This window comes from Platalea leucorodia (assembly GCF_965183815.1).
Source record: "Platalea leucorodia genome assembly, chromosome: 13".
Taxonomy (NCBI): Eukaryota; Metazoa; Chordata; class Aves; order Pelecaniformes; family Threskiornithidae; genus Platalea; species Platalea leucorodia.
The window spans coordinates 16,062,594-16,084,571 of record NC_138835.1 but is presented as its reverse complement, the minus strand read 5'-3'; the positions used below and the strand labels follow the sequence as shown (position 1 = coordinate 16,084,571).

Sequence of the window (21,978 nt, the reverse complement as noted above, 5' to 3'; positions counted from 1 at the left end):
CCAGGCCAGCACCCCCAAACACAGCTAGCAGATTCAGACAAAGCACCCCCTTGCCTTCCCCATGGTTAATCAACCCCCGAACACAGCCCAGACACTTCTTAAGCACCACCACCTGCCCACCACCCCCAAGGGTCTGGAGCATCTCCGCATGCGTGCAGACAGCAGCATGCATCCAGTACATTTCTGTGCATTTATATTTAAATAAAAGTGAAAAGCGTGTTCCTGCCCCGACCTAGCCCCGCTTTGCAACCCCAGCTGTTGCAACCAGATGCAGAAATACAATAAACCAGCCGCGCTCTTTCAAAAAAAATATTTATTAGCTCATTAAAGTGACCTGTCGTCGCTGCTGCTGCCAGATCAAGTTTGTAGAAACCCCAACACTTGAAGCACCCGACTCCTTCCAGCCGGAGACAGTGTGAACATCGCTGCAGCCGCAGGCGTGCCCTGAAACAGGGCAGCTGGGAGACTCGCAGCAAGTCGAACGCTCGAAGGAGTACTGGGGGGGCCGACCACCCCGTTACAGAACGGCTGCTCAAACCCAGCGGGGAGGGAACGGCAGCGCCCGGCTCCCGCGGGACGAGGCACCCGGCGAGATGCTGGGGACCGGCCTGATCCTGCACCAGGCTCACACCCTGTTCCTAAGTGCAAAGCTCCTCAGAGCGCTGCCGTTCAGCTCACCTCTCTGCGCGTTCAACAGCAGATCTCTGCCTTACGGCACGATCTGCACAACCAAAGGGCTTTGCTTAAAAATTGCTGTTTGCTTAAAAAAATCCCAAGGAACGGATTTTTTTTTTTTTTTTTTTTTTTTGGAGAAAACTAGAAAGAGACCCTAAATCCTCAGAAGTTACAGCTCTTCCCGGCCCTCTGGGTTTCTCTCTCCCCGCTCCGTCCCCCAGCAGACCCGGGCAACCCGCCGTGACCATCGCCACGGGAGCTCCCGCTTCTTTCCGCCACCCAAAGCCAGCGTCGCACGCAGAAGCCGACCTCCCGGGCTCGCGCCCGCGCTGCCATACAGAGCCTCTTCCCGCTTTCGACGACCGCGCACATCCCGTGGACACCCCGCTCTCGGCGTCCCCTCTCCCTCCCCGGTGCCCCCAGGGGCGGGGGGCAGCCGGCTCCCCGATGCCGCCCGTCTGTTCACGCCAGACCCCTCGGCAGCCGGATCGGTGCCTGCTCAGCGCTTCGCCTGCTTTTCCTTTTGCTACAGCCTTCGCCTCCCTGCCCTGCGCCCCTGCTCTTGCCCGCTCCTCTAACGGACGCTGCTCCAGCTACGCCTGCGGATGAGGCAGGGCTGATGAGCTAGAACAGAATAACTATTCCAAGAGAACGGGGGAGGAAAGCTTTATAAAAAAATTAAGCTTTTTTTTTCTCTCTCCTCCAAACAGGGCATTTATGCCTTTCCCTTCTCCAGGTGTCTTTCCTCCCCCTCCTTGCCTCTGACCTGAACCTCCTCGTTACCGACATGAGCCGCTCTGAGTCTCGTTAACCCATGCCCCTCGTTACACCGCTCCTCTTCCCACAGCACAGCCAGAGAAAAGGCAGTTCCACCCAGAGCGGCACGGCCAGCGTCCCTCCAGGCAAGTCCCCCCTTTCACTTCTGCTCCGCCTCGTCGGCCACTGCGGTCACCTCGATGGCGGCGGCGGCGTGCTCGTCCCCGGCGGCCTCGGTGGCACCGGACGGGACTGTCACGACTGTGCTCCCGCCGGGAGCCATTTGTGTCACGTTCTGGATGGTCGTGCCAAGTCCCGGCAGCGTCAGCAGCTGGAAGGGGCTCACCACCTTCACAACCGTGCTGCCGTCCTGGACCGCGGCCGTGCTCAGCACCGTCAGGTTGGAAGCGTCCGGGTGGATCTCCACCGTACCGGGGAAGGTGGAGCCGGCGGAGGCCAGTACTGTGTACCCTCCCAGCAGCGGGGAGGCCGGGGAGCTGGCGGCGGGAGGCTGGGACGGGCTCTTCCCCAGCACCGAGGGTGGAAGGGCTGAGACGACTTTGCCAAGAGGGAGGTTGGCAAGCTGGGAGACGGGCACGCCGGGGGTGACGGCAAGCTGCGCCGGCTGGGACAGGACTTGGGAGGTGATGGCAGCTGGTCCGGAGGTGGCCCTGGTCAGCCTGGGACGTTTTAAAGGCGTGGGGACGGAGACAGGCGTGAGGGTCATCAGGACGTTGTTGAGATGCTGCGATTTGTGCTTCAGCTCCTTCGCTCGCTTGCGGTGCTCGTCACACTGCTGCTCCAGAGCTGGAGAGAGAAGAGGGCTGGCTCAGCCCGGACCCGGGACGAGCTTCCCAGGACCGTGGCAGCGCCCGGAGCAGCAGCAGCCAGCCCCACCGCGGCTGGTTTAGCATGCAGCAGCTTTAACACAAACCTCGCTTTCTTACACAGAAAGAAAACGCGCTGGCAGCGATAAGAAGTGCCGGAGCGCCGGCGTGTCCCGGGGGCATACCTGCCAAATCCCGCGTGTACTGCTCCCTCGAGCGATCCATCTGACACTTGTGGCTGGCCAGGACCTTCTTGACCAGATCCAGCATACCGAAGTTCTGGACTACATTGTTGAGTAAAACGGCATCTTAAAAACACAACACAGATCTTTGAGGAAAGCAAAATTCCCTACGCAAAGTATTTACGGCTTGGTAAAAAGCCATACAAGAGCAAACGCATTCAGCTGAGATGGCCAAAATCTGTGGGAGAGTAACGCAGGAGGCTGGGGAACAGAAGACAGGAGAAGTCATGAGAAAGTGCAAGAGGTCACTAGTGTATAACAGTCCTCTCCTGCTTAGCAGGGGCGATAAGAAATCTGCTGGCACAGTAGCTGGTTGCCGCATCGTTATCCCGATGGCCTAAATTCCCCCTCAGTTTGTCCAGAGCCAGCAGATAGGAAGCCCCAGGCGCAGGGAACTGGAGAACTGAGGCCACCTGAAACATCCCCAAGCACAGCCGAGAGCCTGCCCGGTGAGCAGCCAGAAGTGGGATTCAGTTATGATGAACTGTGTCCCTATAGTGCCACCCAGATATCCCGAAGGAGGAAAAAAAAACATCCACAGGCCCCTCTCCCGAGATGCCCCTGAGCGCCCGTGCCCAGGTCCTTACCACCGAGCTGCAGCGGAGGATCCTGCGCTCGCTGCTGCAAGCCCTTCATGGTCTCCACGAGCTCCTGGTGGAACTCATGGATTACTTCTTCCAGGAGACCCGTGTCCTTCAGGCCTCGCCAGAAAGCAAAGGTGTCATCTGGAGAAAGAGAGCAAGGGAGAACCTCAAAATCCTCGGAGGGGGGGTTTAATGGTGACCCGCTCTGGGTTCCCCTCCTGGCCCCTGCAAGGGTGCCGTCCTCCTAGGCTGCAGGTACCGGGCGCCGGGACCGAGCCCAAGGAGGGGTAGCTGGAAGAGGACGTTTTCCTCATCCTCTGTCACACAAACAGGACACCGATGCTACAGAAAAGCCCGTTGCTCAGCGCACACCAGAGGAGCAAGAATAATTTTACGACCCCTCCGATTTTGGTTTTCTTTCCCTAGAGCCGCACCAAGGACCTGGCCGAGGCTTTGATGTATCAGTGCTTAGAAACAACTTCATCCCAAGACGACGGTGCGGTCAGACCGCACGCAGGCAGGATATAACGCAGCCCGATGCGCCGGTAAGCGGCAAACGAATAATCCCAGTGGAGGCTCAAGCAGGGCTGCCCTGGGCAGACAGGTCCTGCTCCTCATCCCTGCTGTTTCCCTCTTTCCCTACATCTCCTCCACCCTCTGCCCCGCATGCGGGATCCCAAGCCGTACCTCCGATGCTGGTGCTCCAATCGCTGGCATCCTCGCATGTTTCTATGGTAATCGTGGCCGGGGATCCGTTCACTGCAACCAATAGCAAAAGAGAAAAGAAAAAAAAAACCCAAGTCCTGATTTTTCTCTGTATTTTTCACGGGCTGTTTCCGAGGGAAGCACTCCCTTGCTGCATTTCTGCGACTTCTCCTTTTTACAGCACAGGAGTGCTTTTATTTGAACTTAGCTCTCAAAGCTGAACGGAGAGAGACGCCCCAGCGGCCAGCGAAGCCGCACGCAGTTGCTGTGCCAGCAGTACTTATTTTTCCATGCTGGAGTGCAATACCCCAGGGGTTACTTCTGCAACCCTTGCACAAGAACACATGCCCAAGAGCAGCGTTTCCCTCCCGTTCCCCCTGCATACACACCACAGTATTGCTTAGGGCAAAAGTCAAACAGATTTAGAGTCTGATTTTTTGGCAATCCTTTTTTGCCCAGCTTACAGCTCGCAGGACTGGGATGTCTGGAGGGTTTCTAAAGCCTCGAAGGGGAGAGCATCCCCCCGCCGTGCAGGGGGGCTGGCTGGCTCCCTCCCTCCAGCTCTGCCAAATCTCAGCGGTTTTGTTGCCATACAGCCGGGGGAACCGGCGTCATTCGAGCCGTGCACAGGAGTGGGATGAACGGGAATCCGGCCAGAGACCCACGGTGCTGCACAGGGCATTTGTAATGCTCAGTTGCTGCCATTAAATCCAATTACTCGGCAGCCTTCAGGGCTCTGGTTATTCCAGTGCAGCCCAGCAGCGTGGGAAGCGTCTCCCCGCTAGCGAGCTGGTGTCCACGTTTAACGGGCGGGCTCGGGACAGGCTGCACCGCGCACCGGCACTGGCTTCCCCACCACCGCGCCGGGCCGTGGTGCCGAAGGCGCTCTGCAGAGCCGGCAAAGGGGCTCGCCCTGGCCTTGCTCTGCTCCCGCAGGCACCACCAGGAGCTCGGGGTGTGGGGCTCTTCGGGGGCTGGTTCTTAACTATGGGGCAGCAACATCATTTAAATCCAGTTTTATAAACTGCATGCATGAGTGCAGATGATAAAAATCTGTTGTATCCCCTGGTTCTCTTTAAGCTTTCATCAGACAAACTCAGTAACAATTCAGCCAGGGAGCCTTAAATGCAAATCCCTAAATTATTGCGGAAGAAGTCAGGTCAGAGCCGGGGGAGGAGGGACTCCTACCCTGGCACTGTGTGCAGCACGAGGAGCCGGGCTGGTCCCTGCCTCCCGGGACGAGCGCCGCGGACACAGTGCCCGACCGGCAGCGAGGACAGAAGGGAACTTCATCGAGCAACGACTACTGTTTTCTTACAGATTAATTGCAGTCTTCTGCTTCAGCTACACAGTTTGGGGTAAGGCAGGAGGCCAGAAGGGCGGCTCTTCGGGTCATGCAGTGTTACAGAGCAACTAGGTGAGTTACTGCATCTCTGCCAAGATGCTCTAACAACGACTCTGCCTAGCTCTGCTATGGGGAATCCTGCAACAGAGCAGGGAGAGAAAGCAGAGGATAAAACAACCCGCAAAGCCAAAAAGAGAGGCAACCGTAAGGGGCGTTGGTTACGCGGCATTCGTTGTGCTTTAATGCTTCAAAGCCCCTGTTCGGGGTGCGAGGAACGGCTGGACGTACCATCCGCAGAAGCGGGAGTGAGAGGGATGTACTCCGTTGATGTCTGGCTGGTCAAGGACACCCTGGCTCCCGTCAGGTCGATTTTGGTGCTCCGGCAGGTGTTGGAACAGACCTTCGTGTGCTGGTAGAAATCCAGCTCTCCCGAATCCATGATCTTCCTGAAAGACGGGGAGCAAGCACAGCGACAGGCACATCAGTGGGAGCAGAGAGCTCCGAGCTGCAGCTCCTGGCAGCCTCCACCCCCAAACTTCTCAAAGTCCCAGATGAAAAGCAAAAGCCAGGAGAGCAGGCAGAGGCAACAGTCTGAATTTCCCATAACAAGTCCCCCTGTGTCCCGACCTTAGAGGCAGCATTAACTAAGAATTCATCAAAACAGCATCCACAGCCTGCTCCGTACTGGCCACGCGCAGAAACCCAACAAGCGCGCGATACTCCAGCGGCAGCACAGCCTTTCAGGAGGCTGGGACGGGGAGAAAAAAGCCCATCGTGCCATAGCTGCAGTAAAGGACTGGAGCAGATTCGGTTTCTGACCGCTTCCCTGCCACATCCCGCATCCACCCAGAGAGGATGAATTGCCTTAGTCCAAGAAAGAAAGTCCTTTTCTTCGCCACTGGAACACTCAACTTGGGCTGAGAGGCTCAAGAGACACACGAGCTTTTCCTAGGGATCTATCCCTGTAAAACTAAGCATACCTTGAGAAGCATCGGGACAAACCACACTGCTCTCAGCAGATCTTCTGCTGGCTAGGAGCTTTCAGGGAAGCCGTGCCATTTAGAGCCCAAACACTGCCATTCCCATAACAGCAGCAAAGTGGGGAGAGCCTTTCCCCGCCACCCTGGGCCACGCTCCCATGCAGCAGCTCTAACCCTGCCCTGTGATGCTGAACAGGCTCCCCCTCCCTGGCATCTCCCGCCCTGCTCTAAGGACACCCCCCACCTTGGTACGAGCAACACACACCTACGCCGAGCGTGCCCACGCATCCGCGGGGCTCCCCACGGCAGGGGCAGAGCTGCCCCGTCCTGCCGCTCTCCCCCCTCCTAACAGCAGGGCAATGCTTGGCCTCCAAACAAGCTGATTTCGGAGCTGGTCCCACCTCTCTGAGCAGGCTCTTCTGCACGGGGGTTTGGAATTTTAACTAGGAAGCCTCACCGGCACTGATGAGCTCCTGGTTCGTTTAGGGAGCAGGGAGGAAGGAGAAGAGAAGGTCCCAGTCTGGTCCCACCAGCACCTTCCCCCCGTGCATGCCTGCAGCTTCAGGGTCAGCTGAAGTCTCAGGCCAGGGCTGAAGCAGCAAGAATTCTCTTCCTTCCCTTTTTGACTCTGCACCTCATAAAAAGAGATGGGGCATAACCCTATTTATAAAGTAAAATAAGGTCTCTCAGCTTAAGCAAAGGAGGTTGCAACATCGGCATACGTGATCTTCCCACTCTAAGCAAGCTGTCTCCAAGGCATCCCTGGGCTTTGCTGGCCAAGGCCAACCTGAGCTTCCCAAGATGTGCTCCCGCGGGCCGCTGGGCTCGCCTTCACACATTCCTTGTCAAGCTTTTTTTCCCTTAAAAGACCTGCCTTGCCAAAGTATAAGCCTATTATGCAAAATCTACGTGGAGCAAAAGCTGCTTAGAAGGAATACGGGAGACGCCTGCATTGAAGCAGAAGAATACAGGCAAAGGCAATGTCACCCTGTGAAAAGAACATAAAACCACTGACAATTCCCGGGGAAAGAGGTGATGCATTTTTATCCTGCCTACAGGCAGAGACAGACTTTAATTAAATCAGAGTCTCAGGCTGGTGTTCAGGAAAACCATAGAAGAATTAAATTGCTGTAGTTAAGACTAGAGAAAAGAAACGCTTGCATAAATAAGCTTTAAATAAGTTCTTGGCAAAAAAAAAAAAGTGATATAGAGCAGCCATACTGCAACAGGAACGTTAGTTCGTGACCAGGTTCCATTTGGTAGGTGACGCTGAGAACCCAGGGACAGCGTGGCCCAGCCACCACCGGCCACTAAAATTTTCAATGCCCTTACGCCAGCTGGGAACTCGGTGTGATTCAAGTCCTAAAAAGACCGGGGAAGCATTTGTTGCCCCAAATTATTCCCTAGGCAGCAGGATAACACAAAGCCGTTGGGCAGACCACGCCTGGGGCCAGGCTGTTAAGACAGACGTTCACTGGTGCGTTTGCTCTCTCCGCAGCAGAACCACCACGCCAAAAGCTGTCCCACCCCACGTTACCCCCCAGAAAGACGAAGCCTCCGCTGTTGCTCTGCGGATACAAACGAAGAGACTAACCGGAGCATGATCCCGTTCATCCGGATCGCCCGCTTCCAGTCCTTCAGGGTTGACTTGCCCGCCAAGTGGACAAACTCCTTGGGACTAATTAGGTGATCGTCAAACTGCAAGAGGCAGAAGTGCAACATCAGTGTGACAAACCATAAAACAACAAAAGCGTGCCCCGTGAGCGTGATCCGGCAGCGGAGCCGGGCTGCCCGGATGGCATTGCCCGGTGTCCAGCAGTGGAGCTGCATCACAGCCTCAACGTGCTGTTCAGATAACAGCACCAAAACAGAGGGCTGACACACGCTTCCCCACCTTAGAGAGCATTGACCGAGTTAAAAAAATTAAAGCCAAATATCGCTTTCGTGGATGGTCGGTTAACAGCTGCTCAAAGCCAAGGCTCAAAAAGCTACTCAACGCGCAGGGCGTGTGCAGCACAGAGGAGCTTGCTGAACGCCCGGCCCAGGCAGGACAGCTGGGAAAAACGCCCTTCGCTTGTGCAAAGTGCCATTAGCAGCTGTGGGCTGCTCCCGCTAACGAGCAGACTCACAACGAAAGCCGGGCTGCCGCCGGTGACATTTGGGTCCAGGGGCACGCTACGCCCCGTGCAAGCGAGGGAAGGAGGAGCCCATTTGGTCTTTGACCTCCTGCTACCGAGCCTGGCCATCGATATCAGCGAAACCTCTGGCCTCTCTCACACCCACTTCTACCGAAAGCCAGCTTTAGGGAGTTGGCATACACTGCACCAGCAGCCAGCGCTTCCCCTTTCTTTTATTGCCCTACACACCCAGCTGTGCCTCAACCCATGAGCTGACCTAAAAGCAACCCACAGAATCAGGCACTCCTCTAAAGAGCTGCATTACAGCCCATCTCGGAAAAGATTTCCCAAGTCCAGGTGTCCTCTTTTCAATGCTCACGTTGACCAACATAGAGCTCACTCACCATTACTGCAGGAGAAACTGCTTCTCTGCACAAGCGCATGGGCTTTGGTGCAGAGAGAAGACCGATTTTAGGCAGCAGCAGGATCACCTGCAGCTAACCCGTCCTCTGCCTTGGGGATGGAAAAGGCCATCTCTCCTCTGCAGGGCAAGGAGCACCCTTTGGGAAGCCTGCTTGCAACACAGCCCAGAGGAGCTCCCTCGGCAGGGTATCGCTGAGTCCGTGTATAAATGCCAGCGATGGCTTACGACAGCATCGCACACGGTACGGTCCTGTAAATGAAAGTTCAGCCCTGCTCCCCAGGTTCATGCAAATTTTAACCATTCAACCTATTCAACAGGTTCCTTACCAATAATCTTCTCAACAACTTCTCAACTTTCTCACAAACTGAGCAGACACTGGAAGCGCCCAAATTTCTCAAACTCGCCAACAATGCGGCTAAATTGAGGCAGCATCTCTCCACCCAGCACTGTTCAACTTGGCCGAAAAGACAGATGTCAGGTACGACAGTACCAAGAACTTCCCCCTCTCCCACCACGATGGGGGTTCTGATGCAAAGCAGCTTACCAAAGTTCATCAAAACCAGGGCGAGCCAGGTGAGCCTGCAACGCGGGCATGGGAAGGCACGAGTCAGCGTCAGGGACCTTTATTCTCACCTGCACACACTTCACATTGATCCCAGGGCACACAAATTTTCTCCAGATGAGGTTGGCTTTGCTGTCCCCGCAGGTGATGGGGTAGACAATCTCTGCCTCCAAACTGTCCTCATCTTCAGCCATCTTCACTTCTCACAGGGAACAGAGGAAGGGACGGATCAAAAAGAAACGTGAGTCGCAGCCCCCGATTCACCACCCTGACGCACACGTACAGTGATAAAGCAGTTTTGAAGCTCAGGATTAAAAAAAAAAAAAACAAACATAGACGATGCACGGTGGGGTGTGTGGCCACCATTCACTTGCACTTTGCTACTAAAGCATCCAACCACCCAAATTTCTCGGGCAAAACCGAGCAGGCAGATTTATACCGATCTGGCCACAGCTGTGTGTGTGAAATCTGAGAAGTCAGTGGCCAGGGCTGAAAAAATTCAATTCTTGATAAAAATGAAAGGACGGTCGTTGTTCAGGTAATTATACATTCACCTTTGGTTTTAGACCGCAACTGTTTTTAGGGCAACTCCAGCCCAGCTGGTTACAGTCTTCGCTCACTAAATTCGCTTTTACTTGTAACCAAAGCCAGCGAGTTTGCTGCAAAACTGAGGTCCCCATCGCGAGCTGGAAGGGCAGGAGCCAGCGACGGCCAGAGACGGGGTCTCATCCTGCACCAGGAGAGGGCAGCAGCAGCCCAGCCAGCCGCTGCCAGCTCCCTTCCCCGCCGCAATCCGGGCTCCCCTTGATGCTGGGGAGGGCATCCCCAGTACCCCCACCAGTACCCCCAGAGAGCATCCCCAGTACCCCCAGAGAGCATCCCCGGGGCCAGCCGGCGACTCTGCACAGCAGCGGCCAGACCCTCTCGACCGGCACCAGCGCAGGGGTTGCAGAGCCGGCACGGCTCCACCGAGGGGCTACGGCACGGGCTGAACCTACCTAGGACCGCTTCCTTCAGATGCGTGGAGGCTGTAAAGGCAGCAGCAGCCGCAGCAGCCGCATTTTCGGTCTCCAGCGTGTCTTCGTTTATGTCACCACTGGTAAGAGAGTGGGAGCAGCAGAGTTAAGCCACATGGATGTGCCACCCCCACAGCCGATGCCCCACAGAGACATTGCTTCAAAAGTCACTCGGACTGCATTTTCCCACAAGAGCTAAAAGTCAGCTCTGGTTTTCAGAGGCTCAGCTCCATTTTTCCGTACGGATATGAAGAGCCCCGCAGCAGGCGGGCAGGCAGGACCGCTGCCAGCAGCCTGGCCGGCTCTGCCTCGCCTCCCTTTTAATCCCAGCCCCATGGAGCTGCCTCCAGCACAGCCCGTGCAGGGGAGCTGGCGTGGAGGGATGCTGTCAGCACGGCCCCTCGCTCAGAAGTCGCTGCCAGCCTCTGGCAGCTTTGCCTGAGAAGATTTCCCCAGGAACAACATGTGTGAAACACGCTGCCGCTGCCTGGGCGATGGGCTGGCTGAATCCCCCGGTGTGCGGGATGCCCCCAGGAGCAGGACCTCAAGGAGCTGCAAACACGCTATAAAGGAAAGAGACAAACCCTAACAGCGGATCCGTGAGAAGAGATAACATAACGCAAACTATAGACCCTCATGATCCAACCTCTGAGCCTTTTACAACTCAATATACCCATAATATTAACTAACAGCTGGCTATCCGACCGCTTTCATCCTCCCCACCCCGCAGATCTCCAGTTTCTCTTGGTGCTTTGCCGACGGAGAGACACGGCTGGTCCTGCGCAGCATCCACACCCTCACCGTTCGCCCGTTCCAGCTCTCGCTGCGGCGTACGAAGCCCCAGGCCCCTCTGACGAGCTTTGGTGCACGCTCAGAGGGGAAGGGCATTCAGGGCTGTGATCCGGGACACGCTCCTCACCCCCTCGGCTGGGAGGGTCCTGGGCGAGGGAGGAAGCCCACAGCGGCACCCTTACGGATCCGACCTGTGCATCACGGCCAGCTCTCAGCATCGACCATTCCTAATGGGGTTTAAGATGTGCATTTGGTTTTGTTATTATAATTACCATAGCAAGTTTGCTGGACCTCTGTGGGGTCCTGCAGGAGGGGGGGAAACAACAGTTAACTTTTCACATACTTCAACACATAAACTTCCTAAAGAAGACTGTAAGGAGAAAATAGGCTTAAACCTGAAAACTACCCCATTTTGGTACCACGGATGAATTAAAAGAATGGTCCTAGTGACTCACTGGCAACCACATTTCCCACCCGCGGTGCCATGGGGACAAGCAAATTCAAGAGCAACTGGTTTTTCCATCCTGGCCTCCTAACACGCAGCTCCGGGGTGGAACTGCAGTTTCAAAGCATCCCTCCCCCTGCCAGCTGCAGGGCAGGTACCTGGTGGGGAGCAGCACCGAGATAAGGGAGCCGGCGTGGGCGGCAGCTCAGCCTCACCGGGTGAGTAACGTGGAAGGCAGGCACCGCGGGACCTCACGCTGCCTCTGCGGCTCGCAGCGGCCAACAGCCCAGAGCCCCGGCAGGGAAAGGGGGTGGATAACACAAAAGGACTCCAAAAGGTAAACTCGGAGGTAATGCATCTGCACACAGGTGAATATTACAGAAGCGGCAGTTTGACACAAGAAAAATGGAAGAATTGTAACCCGGTTTTAGTTCATCAGTTTGCTGCTTGGTTCTTGCATTTCTCCAGAGGCGTTCGGAGAAAAGCCAGCAACGCCGCTTCAGCAGGGCACCAGGGCTGCAAGAGGCAGCAGCCGCCTCCGCCGCGCAAAGCCCAGCACTCCACAGCCCCGGCCCCGATCTGCCTCCGCCTGCCGCCAGGCCAAAAACCTCCACCGACTTGTCAAAAAGAAACACCCCAGCAGAGAGCCCGCACCCGAAACAGAGCTTCTTCCAGGACTCCAAGGCATTTGCACCGCTCCAAAAAAACAACCAAAAGGCATGATTGGATTGGGAGAAATAACCCAGCCCCCATCTCAAACCCATCCTCCAGAAAACAAACAAACTACCTCAACAGCTTGTATGAAAAATTCAAGCCACTAAAGTCTGGGTCTGCCGTGGAGATGTAACTGGGGGGGAAGAGAAAACTACAGAAAAAGGGGAGTTTCTCCACACTGCTTCTCCCATCCCATTCCAGAGGAACAGACCGAGGCAGATGCAGGAGCAGGAGAAAACTCAAACACCTTCCAAGCCCCAGCGCTGCATCCCACCAAGCCGGTCCTGCCTTCGCCGGTTGCCATGACAAAGCCAGAGGAGGATGGCTCTCATCTTCCTCCCCGGGAGGATCCATAAACCAGATGGGAGGAAGAGAAGAAAGTGTGTGCTGATAAAGCAGCGGGCTTGCGTCCCCTTTCTCCTCCGCTCCTGCCTCGCCTGGAAACTTCAGAGAGGAAAAAAGTCCCCACCAGAAGCCTGCGCTGGGGATGCTGGTCAGAAATACCAGCACCTCCTCAGAGCATCAAGTACGGATCCCTTCCAATCGCAGACGAAGGAGAAAAGCTTCTTGCCGATTATTACTATTTTCCCATTTCCCTCTGCCTTTTCCAGTCAATCTTAAAAACACATGAACTAATTAAGCTCTTCACCACTGGTTGTCTAATTTTTTTTTTAAAGAGCAAAACCGTACCCAAAGGAGCACTAGAAAAAGGCATCAACCTCCAAGCTGAGTTTGGTTTCTAAGTGCCACATCAGACAAGTTGAAAGCCAGCTTCCCGTGTGAGCGGTGACCGAGCCAAAACCGAGGAGTGCCAGCCCGCGCCTGCAGCCGCTTTCCTTATGCCAGCTGGGGCTGCAAAGGGAAAAAAGGGAGAGGGAGCCAGCGCCGCTACGGTGTCTCCGCGGGAGGAGCGGAGCCCGGCGGAGGCAACCGTCCAAGGCTACAGAGAGCCCGCGGGTGGCTCGTGCTGCCACCCGCCGCCAGCCCCGCGGCCCCGCTCGGCGAGGGGAGTCCCAGCAGCTGGCGCAGCGGGAGTCGGGCGGGCTTTGCTCCGCGAGCCCGAGATCCATCTCCTTCCCAGCGACCCGCTGCCGTCCCGGAGCACGGGGGAGCGAGGAGCCTGCCCACCGGCCCTTCTCCAGAGAGCCGCATGGAAAACCCTCAGGGAATCTCGTAACGCCTGCTAAGATATGCTCTGCTCGTAGCTGCAACTAAATAAAAATCATCTTCTTTCTGCTGTGTAGAGCTGTCCTGCTCCTGACCATCCAGGGGACACTGGGAGGATGAGAAAAGGTTTCCAAAGAAATACAGGAGGGGAAATAAGAGCGAAAGGAAACCAAGCTGATTGAGCCAGCCTCTGCCGTGATCCACGTTCCCGGACAACAGCACGCTGCTGCACAGCGGCATCTGCAAAGGCTTGGAGCCACATTAAAACCAGAGACTGTTCTGCACCCGAGAAGAGCCACATCCCAAGCTTCACGTCTGGCTGCTTCTCCACCGAGGGTGCTAAGGAAGGCACCGTGGGCCAGACAGCAAGAGGAGCAGAGCCTTTCTTCCCTACCATCACCCGCTCTTCTGGGAATGGAAAAGGCTCTCGGCAGCGCTCGCAGACCTGGGATGCGGAGGAGGAGCGGGGCAGCTCCTGCCCGTGGCGTCCCTGCTGCCCGCCCCAGTGCTGACGGCCCTCGCTGCTGCCTGTCCCTGCCCATTCCCTACCAGAAGTTCATCTGTTAATGAGTTTTACACCAGTTACAGCACAACAAGACGAATGGCACCCGCGCCGTAACGTAAAAGTTGTGCCCTGCTGCCCTGCCCCGAGCCGCAGGGAACCGACACAGAAACAGCAGGGCGTATTTGAGGAAAGGAGAGAAATGTCTCCTTTTTGTGGAGAGCAATAAACAGCCGCTCGCTCCCCACTTATTTCAAGTGCAGACACTTCTGGATCAAACCCACCCAGATCCAGCTCCAGGTGTGGACTTGGATTTTCTGCCCACCGAAAGAGCAAAGCACTAAAACGTCTCTGGGCACCGTCCCATGAAAGGCTGTAGAGAAATAAAGCAAAGAGCCCATGGCTACCTGGGCCTTCAAGGTACCAGCCGGGCACTTTGGCCATGGGAGCAAAGACTCGGCCGACCTGCGGCTGCACAGACCAGACCTGAATGAACGGCAGTCCCTGATCTGAAACGCCAACAAGAAAGGCAGAAATCGGGCAAAGCAGCAGCACTTTAAAAATCAGACATATTCACCCGGGTTTTTTGAGCAGGGCCTCTCCACTCAACGCCGCATGGTTTCAAGGCCACCTCTCTCACTCCCGTTGCCGGCGGTGGAGGTTCCTGCAGAGCTCTGCCGAAAAACACGGCCCCAAACCCCTTGGGAAGAGGAGCCCGGCTGCCCCGCGCTCCCTGCGCTGCCAACAGAGACTCACCTCTCAGAGGTACGCAGCTTAGGGAAGCAATCATGAAATAAATAGCACAAAAACATTCATTTAGCTACCACTGTCCCGTTCCAACCGGATCTGCGTCCGTTCCAACATCCACATCCACTCAGAAAAGATGTTTTGGTTTGGTTTTGGGGTTTTTGTTGGGTTTGTTTTTTTTTTTTTTAAAAGACATTTTCCCCCATCCATCCAAAACAAACTGTCGCATTGCTTTTTATTCTGGGTAACCCCAGCTGAAAACCACCAGTAGTAACAGCTTTAACAGAAGCAGTGGAGCCTGCTCTGCTCTGTAAGCTCGGAGCTGCAGAGCCCGCAGCCCTGGGTACGGTCCCAGGGGCGTCAGCGAGGACCTCACGAGGAACCGGAGATTGCCCGGGCATCACTCAGGTCCCCACTGTGAGAAGTGACGCAGGATTAAGTAGTAGGTGATTAACTACACCCAGCTCAGCTGACTGCGACCGCGGCTGGGAGGTTTTCCAGCATGTCACCTTGGTGCACGCCGACCCCATCTCTTACCCGTGCTGGGACAGGTTGGTGGTGACCAGCACCGTTTTCACCTCCTCCACGCCGCCTCCATCCACCGTGCCGTCGGGCGTCGTCACCACCACCACCTCCTCCATGTGAACGCTGACGTCCGGAGTCGCCATCGCGAGGCAGCCGCGGGCAGCGACGGGCGGCCAGGCGGGAGAGCCCTCGGTCACCGGCTGCCTGCGGAGGAACAAGGGGAAGCCCCGCGTGAAAAGTGCTCTCTGCTAAAATCGGTCGCAGAAAGACCATCGGTGTGGTGGGAGCAAGGGGGCACAGGGAATCCGTGCTCCTAAGGAGAAGGGGATTAGCAAATCCATCCCAAGAGGAGGGATGAGGGGAGGCTGGTAACCCAACAGGCGCTCCGTGGACTGGGTGAGGGTGATGGGCACGGGAAGAGGCAAGGGGTGGGAAGGGACCGGGGCGCAGGCGGCGAGGGGCAGAGCGTGGGAGCGGATAGCCAGCAAGAAAACGGTCCTGGCATTCACCGAGAACTCTATGAAGAGGCACAGTTTGAAGGTGCATTTCCAAACGCGTTTCAAACTCTCTCGGAAGGATTTCACGCTGTCGGAGGAGCTCATCACTGTCTCCTCCATGGCAGGAATGGGGACTCTCCCCTCCTCCAAAGTCACACACAAAAAATCAAATTAAGGAACCACTTCAAGCCTGCAGCAGCAAAGTGACATCTGAAAACTCTTTCAAAGTGTGTGTTTCTAATAAATCAGCAATGGATTTAAGACAACATTTAAAACCGACTTCAGCGCCCAGCCCTGCAAAGCCAGTATTTCGTATGGAAGAAGAAACTTAGGGGGGAAATAAAGCCCTAGTTAACCAAAGGCACAAGCAGCCGTGCATCTCTACGCTCACGGTTGCACTACACCCCCGGCTGCTCCAGCCTCCGCGCCCGCAGCACAAGGTAACTCACCGGGGAAAGCCCCGGGGACACCGTCGCCCACCTCTCCTGCCAGCTTGCGCCCGGCGACCGAGCCCGTGCCCGCTTTCCCGGCGATTTTAGGTAACTGTAGGATTAAAAGCAGTTTTAAGCCATTCAAGCAGTAGGAGAGGAGAGGTCCAAAGTGGAAATAAATATCCTTTACCAACACACGTGTGCATAAATGTCCTCCAAACACCCGCGTTACCCTTCACGTTACAAGGATGGTGTGACAGAACTGGCATACACAATTTAGAGCCATAAAACCATTTGCAAATCAGCCCGAGTGAACCGCGTCTGCATTTCCCCCTAACACCTGAGCAGCACCCGCTCGCACGCTAACGCCCGGGTCTCGAGGGTGACTACAAAGCATCTCCTACGGTACTGCGCTGGTATCACCTACAGCGCCGGCGCAGCCTACGCGCGGGCGCGGTTGTGCCAGTGCTCCCCTTGTCGAGCTCTGGCCGTTCAAGCGCGGGCTCGAGCCGAGAGCCGCGGCACAAGCTCCCGCTCTGCTCCCGCGTTTGTTTTCAGCATCACCGCAGCAGGACCAGAGCCGCTGCTATTCCCCTGCAGAACTTTATGTCAAGCCGAGAGCTTGCTCGCGCCAGCCTGTGCGATGCTTTCATCACATGGGAAAGAAAACAAGGTGAAAGAATTTAATTTTCCTGAAACTTGGGGTTTCTCGAGCAAGCAACACCCCCACCCAGGTACGTGCAGCAGCAGCAGCACCTTCGCCTTTCCCGAAGGAGCCACGCTCCGGAGCAGCGGCACAGAGCGTGGTGCAGTAGCCACTTGGCTCCCACCCCCTTCCCCTGGCCACCACCGGAGCCCTGCGTGGCCCCAACATATCTGACCTGACTTTGCAACGCCATCACACCCCACAGAGATTCCCGACCCACACAGACCCCATGAGGTGATCTTCCCCGCTGTGGAAGCCACGGGGTTTATCCGAGCCGAGGAGCGAAAAGCAGACGGGCCCCTCCAAGCCAGCCCAGCGTGAAGCCACCGACAGAATCGAATTTAGCTTTTGCAGCAGGAAGGAACAAAGCGAGCAAGGGCGGCCGGACCCAGGGCAAGGCGAGAGAAACGGGAGGGTTTACTACAAACCACCACAAGAGCGGGCAGGGTCGCGGTGCAGCAGCTGCACGCCTGTCCCGTTCATAGAATCATAGAATCGTCAAGGTTGGAGAAGACCCTTAAGATCATCGAGTCCAACCGTCAACCTATCACTGCCAAGTCCACCACTAAACCATGTCCTCGAGCACCACATCTATCCGTTCTGTAAATCCCCCCAGGGATGGGGACTCAGCCCCTGCCCCGGGCAGCCTGGGCCAGGGCCTGGCAGCCCTTTGGTGAAGAAGTTTTTCCCCATACCCAACCCAACCCTGCCCTGGCGCAGCTTGAGGCCGTTCCCTCTCGTCCCATCGCTTGTTCCTGGGGAGCAGAGACCGACCCCCCCGGCTCCAGCCTCCTTTCAGGCCGTTGCAGAGAGCGAGGAGGGCTCCCCTCAGCCTCCTCTTCTCCAGGCTGAGCCCCCCCAGCTCCCCCAGCCGCTCCTCCCCAGCCTTGTGCTCCAGCCCCTGCCCCAGCCTCGCTGCCCTGCTCTGGCCACGCTCCAGCCCCTCCATGGCCGCCTTGGGGTGCGGGGCCCAGCGCTGAGCACAGCATTCGAGGGGCGGCCTCCCCAGTGCCCAGCGCAGGGGCACCATCACCTCCCTGCTCCTGCTGGCCACACTGTTCCTTATACAAGCCAGGATGCCACTGGCCCTCTTGGCCACCTGGGCACACAGCTGGCTCATGTTCAGGCGGCTGTCAACCAACACCCCCAGGTCCTTTCACCTCGCTCCTGCACCGGGACGGCAGCTCCCTGCAGCAGCCGCTGCCTCGGACCCCGCGCCCCAACGCGCCTTGCGTGCTGCACGTCGGCGCACGAAGACACGGTACGTATTTCAAACCGAATGCAGCTGAGCATTTAACTACTGCAATTTTTTTTGTCGCTCTATCCCTACGTTTCCTTTTGGGGTAAACCCCTTCTTGCAGCGTTAGCGTCGCCCATGATGGCCTCTGCCCCAGCACCAGGTTTCGGGATGCTCCGGACATCCCGCCAGCGCTGGCGGAGGGCTGGCTGCACGGGCACCGCGGGAAGGCTTCAACTCCACGAGCGTGTGCTGCTCGGAGACCTCCGGGCAGGAACCGGCGTGGGACGGAGAAAAACTGGGCTGAAAACACAAGTAATCAGCAGCAGCGGGGTGCAGTGGGGCGGCTGGAGGGGGACGAGGGCTGGCAGGGAGCACCCCAGCTCTACCCGGGCCCTGTGCACCCGTGCACGTCCCTGCTGGCGCACCTCGGCCGGCACTGAGCGAGCTTCAGTGGCTGCAGGGCAGATTTGGGGGTGAGGCAGAAAAAATAAAAAGGAAATAAAAAAAGAATAGCATTGCACCACTCAGGAGGGAGAGAGAGATTTTTTTGGGGGTGCTCTGTCAGCAGAGGGGGGAACAGAGCTGGGGAGAGGGGGTGGCACTGCTGGGGGACAGGGCGTGGGGGGGTGCGCTGGGTGCACGGGGGGGGCAGGCAGGGAGGGGCAAGCACGGGGGTGCAGGGAGAGGGAGGGGGGTGCACGGGGTGGGCTGCAAGCACGGGGGTGCAGGGAGAGGGGGGTGCACGGGGTGGGGGCCTCCCCGGGGGTGCAGGGGGTCGCAGAGCGGGGGGGTGCTGCTGGGGGGGGCACGAGACGGGTGCAGAGAGAGGCGACTGCACGGGGGGGGGACACGGAGCGGGGCACGGGGGGGGGGGGGTGCACTGGGGGGCTCGCGGCGCTCCGCGTGGCGCCGCGCGGGCGGGTGAGGGGTGCCCCCCCTCCCTCCCCGCGGCGGGGCGGCGCGCGCGCTCCCGGCGGCGGCGGGGGGGGGGGGAGGGGGGGCCGCGTGGGCGCGCTCACGCTGGCAGCGCCGGGCGCGCGGGAGGGAGGGAGGGAGGGAGGGAGAGGGAGGAGGAGGAGGAGGAGGAGGAGGAGGATGGGGGGGGGCGGGCGGCCGGGCGCTGCCGCCGTCTCCTGCCGCTGCCGTAACGTCCTGACGCTCCGCAGGGACCCGCCGGCCGGACGGCGCGTGCGGAGGCCCCGCGGCGGCAGAGGCCGGGCCCGGCGCTTACCTCAGGCCGGGGTCCCGCTGCCCCCGCTCCGGCTCCGGCGGCGGGCGCTCCGGCTGGGCGGCGGGCGGTGGGTGCGGGGAGGGGAGGGGAGGGAGGGGAGGGAGGCAGGGTGGGGGGGAGCGGGGCTCCGCCGCGCGCGGCTCTCGGCCCCCGCGCAGGCGCACGGCCGGGCCCGGCTCCCGGGACTTATTTCGCGGGGGCGCCGCGGCCCGAGCTGCCTGTGAAATAGGTGCCGGGCCGGCGCAGCGCGCCTGCGCACACGGCGGCGGGCGGGGGATGGGGTGGGGGGAGAGCCCGGCGCGCGCCGCCCGGGGGTGACCGCGCGTGGGGTCCGCTGCTGCAGCGGCAGCGCCTCCGTGGGGGATCCCCGGCGTCCTGCGTGGGCTCCCCGCGTCCTGCATGCCCCCCGTGCGCCCCCCCGGGCCCTGCATGCCCCCCGTGACTCCTGCCTGTGCCCCCCTCGGCCCTGCATGCCCTCTGTGTCCTGCGTGCCCCCCGGATCTCCTGCGTGCCCCCCCACCCCAGGCCCTGCATGCCCCCCGTGTCTCCCTACAGGCTTCCCGGGGTTCATGCATCCCCCCAGCTGTGCATGGCCCCCCCAGGGCCTGTGCACAATGCCCTCCCCTTGCATGCACCCCACGCGTGCAGGCTCCCCGGGCCCCCAGATGTGCCCAGGGCTCCTGCGTGGCCCCCAGCCCAGGGCACGGCTGCACTGGGCATCTGTCTGCACCTTGGCACGTGTTCCCCCCTGCCCCCAGGGCTGCAGGTGCACCCGAGGCCAAGCGCAGCGGGGGTGCCGGGTGTATATTCCTTCCTTCCCTCCCTCCCTCCCAGCGGGTGCGTGTGGGTGCACATGCACGCTGTTCGGGAGCGCAGAGCAGTGCTCGTGCACCGGGGAACTCTCGGTACCTGCCTTTGCCGTTGGGGCACAGCGCGCACCAGTCCCCGCAGCATTTTGGGGCGTCCCGCACGCAGCCTGAGGCATTTCTGCCCAGTGGCAGGGGCGCACGTGCTCCTCTTTGCCCAGGCTCTGGGCCCAAGGAAGCAGCCAGGCGCTGCAGGCTGCCTGGCAGGGCTGGAGGCTGCCGGGTTTCAGAGGAGGCATCGAGGTGTCATCGGTGACCTTCCAGCCTCTCGCTCCCCGCTGGGGCTGGCCCCGAGGGAGAGCTTCAGGCATCCGCTTTCCAAGGCGCCCTTCACTCGTGTTTACCGCGCACGCAGCAGCCCTGCGAGAGCTCCGCAGCGCTGCTTGGCCTCCGATTCAAAAGGCCTAATAAAAACTAAAGAGATGACGTTCTCAGAGGACTCTTTTACTGTCATCAGCAATGAATTATAAACGGGAAGATAGAAGCGTGCGTTTTGTGCCTGGAGGAGAAAGTGGCCGTGTCTGTGGCGGTGTTTAGACTCAGCGGCAATTTTTCATGCCGCTCGGGAACGCTCTGCAGGTTTGCTCCCTTACGGTGGACACCTCCCTCCCACCCACGATGTCCGCAAGCCGTCCCTGAGCGTTGCAAACTCTTCGGTGGGTGACCTCAGCAACAAAGTGCTGTTGTCCCTGGAAGGAGGGGGGCTCTGCACGGCGCCCGGGGGGTGCTCGGGCACGGTACGATGTGGCAGCGCTGCCGTCTGATCCGGGGTCAGGGTTTCCTACCCTTTGCAGAGCCCAGGAGCCGTCCCCGAGCTGCTGCACCCAAGACGCGCTGCTGCCGATCGGCGCTAACCATCGTGCTGTGACGCTGCCCGCTGGGGTTTCCCTCGCCCACCTCGAGCTCTTGCAGGTTTTGGTGTCGTTTCTGCCGTTTCTGGGCTCGCCCTGCAAGCTCTGCCCCTGAGGTCCGGCCTTCGAAGGCGTGCAGTGATTTCACAGGGAGGACGTTTCACGTGATCTTACCACATCGCACTTTTTCTGCAAGCGGGTGGTTAACGCGTTCTGAAAAAGGAAGAGCCAGAGCAGAGGCCCGACAAGTTGCGGATCCCTTCCTGAAACTCTCGAGGTGTTTTAGTTCGGTCAGCTTTTCGCAGCTACTTGGCAAGTGGCTTTTTCTGCCTTGCGTTCGGTGGTGTGGCTGGCCCGTCGCGTGTGTGTTTGGTCTGGTTAGCAGTATTTTTTTACATGACTTGGTGTATATAGTGCTTTTTTTTCCCAAGGTTCTTCCTTTTCTTTTTCCATCCTCCCTATCCAGACCAACCCCGCCCCATAACCCGCTGCCAGCTCTATTTCCCTCGCTTCCTTCTTGCTTTCCAGGTTAGCCAACCTTACGTTCATTAAAGTGATGCTTCACAGGGAGTTCTGTTTCTTTTCCTTCTCCACGATAGCCGACGGTAACCAGCAACGTTAATTCACCCGCCAGAAACTGTGGAGCCCTTTTCCAGGGAAGCCTGTCTGCATTTCCACCGTGGCTCCCCGGGGAGCTGCCCTGGCGGCTCTGTCCTGGGCTGGACGGGGCAGATAAAAGGTCCCTCTGCCACCGCAAGCCTACGGCGCCCAACGGCCGGGGCATTATAAAGGTGGTAAGAAGGCGGCAAACCCGCGGCCACGCTGCCCTGCACCAGTTTTCCCAGCAGCTGGTGGCCTCGCGGAAAGCGAAACCTTGCTTTTGCTGCCAGGTGCTGGGCACCGGCAACCTCCCGGGCTCCTCCCGGGCACCCACGGCCGGCAGGAATTCGCCTCCTGCTCCCGCTCTGCCCCTTTATCGGCGGGCAGGCTCCTCGCAGCCGTGGTGCCGGGAGGTTGCTGAGGAAGGGCGG

General features: G+C 58.5%; 1 protein-coding gene across 4 annotated transcripts; it reads right to left on the bottom strand.

Annotated features, from left to right (window-relative positions):
* Positions 1–1,591: 1,591 nt before the first annotated feature.
* Positions 1,592–19,295, bottom strand: GMEB2 (glucocorticoid modulatory element binding protein 2; the record flags this gene model as incomplete). Of its 4 annotated transcripts, none has more annotated exons than XM_082326105.1 (10): positions 19,231–19,295; positions 15,138–15,329; positions 10,216–10,313; positions 9,289–9,416; positions 7,709–7,812; positions 5,423–5,580; positions 3,772–3,843; positions 3,088–3,225; positions 2,444–2,566; positions 1,592–2,238 (listed from the first exon to the last, which is right to left on the bottom strand). In XM_082326105.1, the coding sequence occupies exons 2-10, from the start codon at positions 15,266–15,268 to the stop codon at positions 1,592–1,594; spliced, it is 1,599 nt and encodes a 532-aa protein (XP_082182231.1). In that variant the 5' UTR covers positions 15,269–15,329; positions 19,231–19,295. The 4 variants fall into 4 exon arrangements, with proteins under 4 accessions (XP_082182231.1, XP_082182233.1, XP_082182232.1 ...); XM_082326107.1 differs by lacking the exon at positions 19,231–19,295 and adding an exon at positions 16,072–16,104; XM_082326106.1 differs by lacking the exons at positions 15,138–15,329; positions 19,231–19,295 and having other exon boundaries at positions 9,289–9,411; positions 10,216–15,111.
* Positions 19,296–21,978: the final 2,683 nt, after the last annotated feature.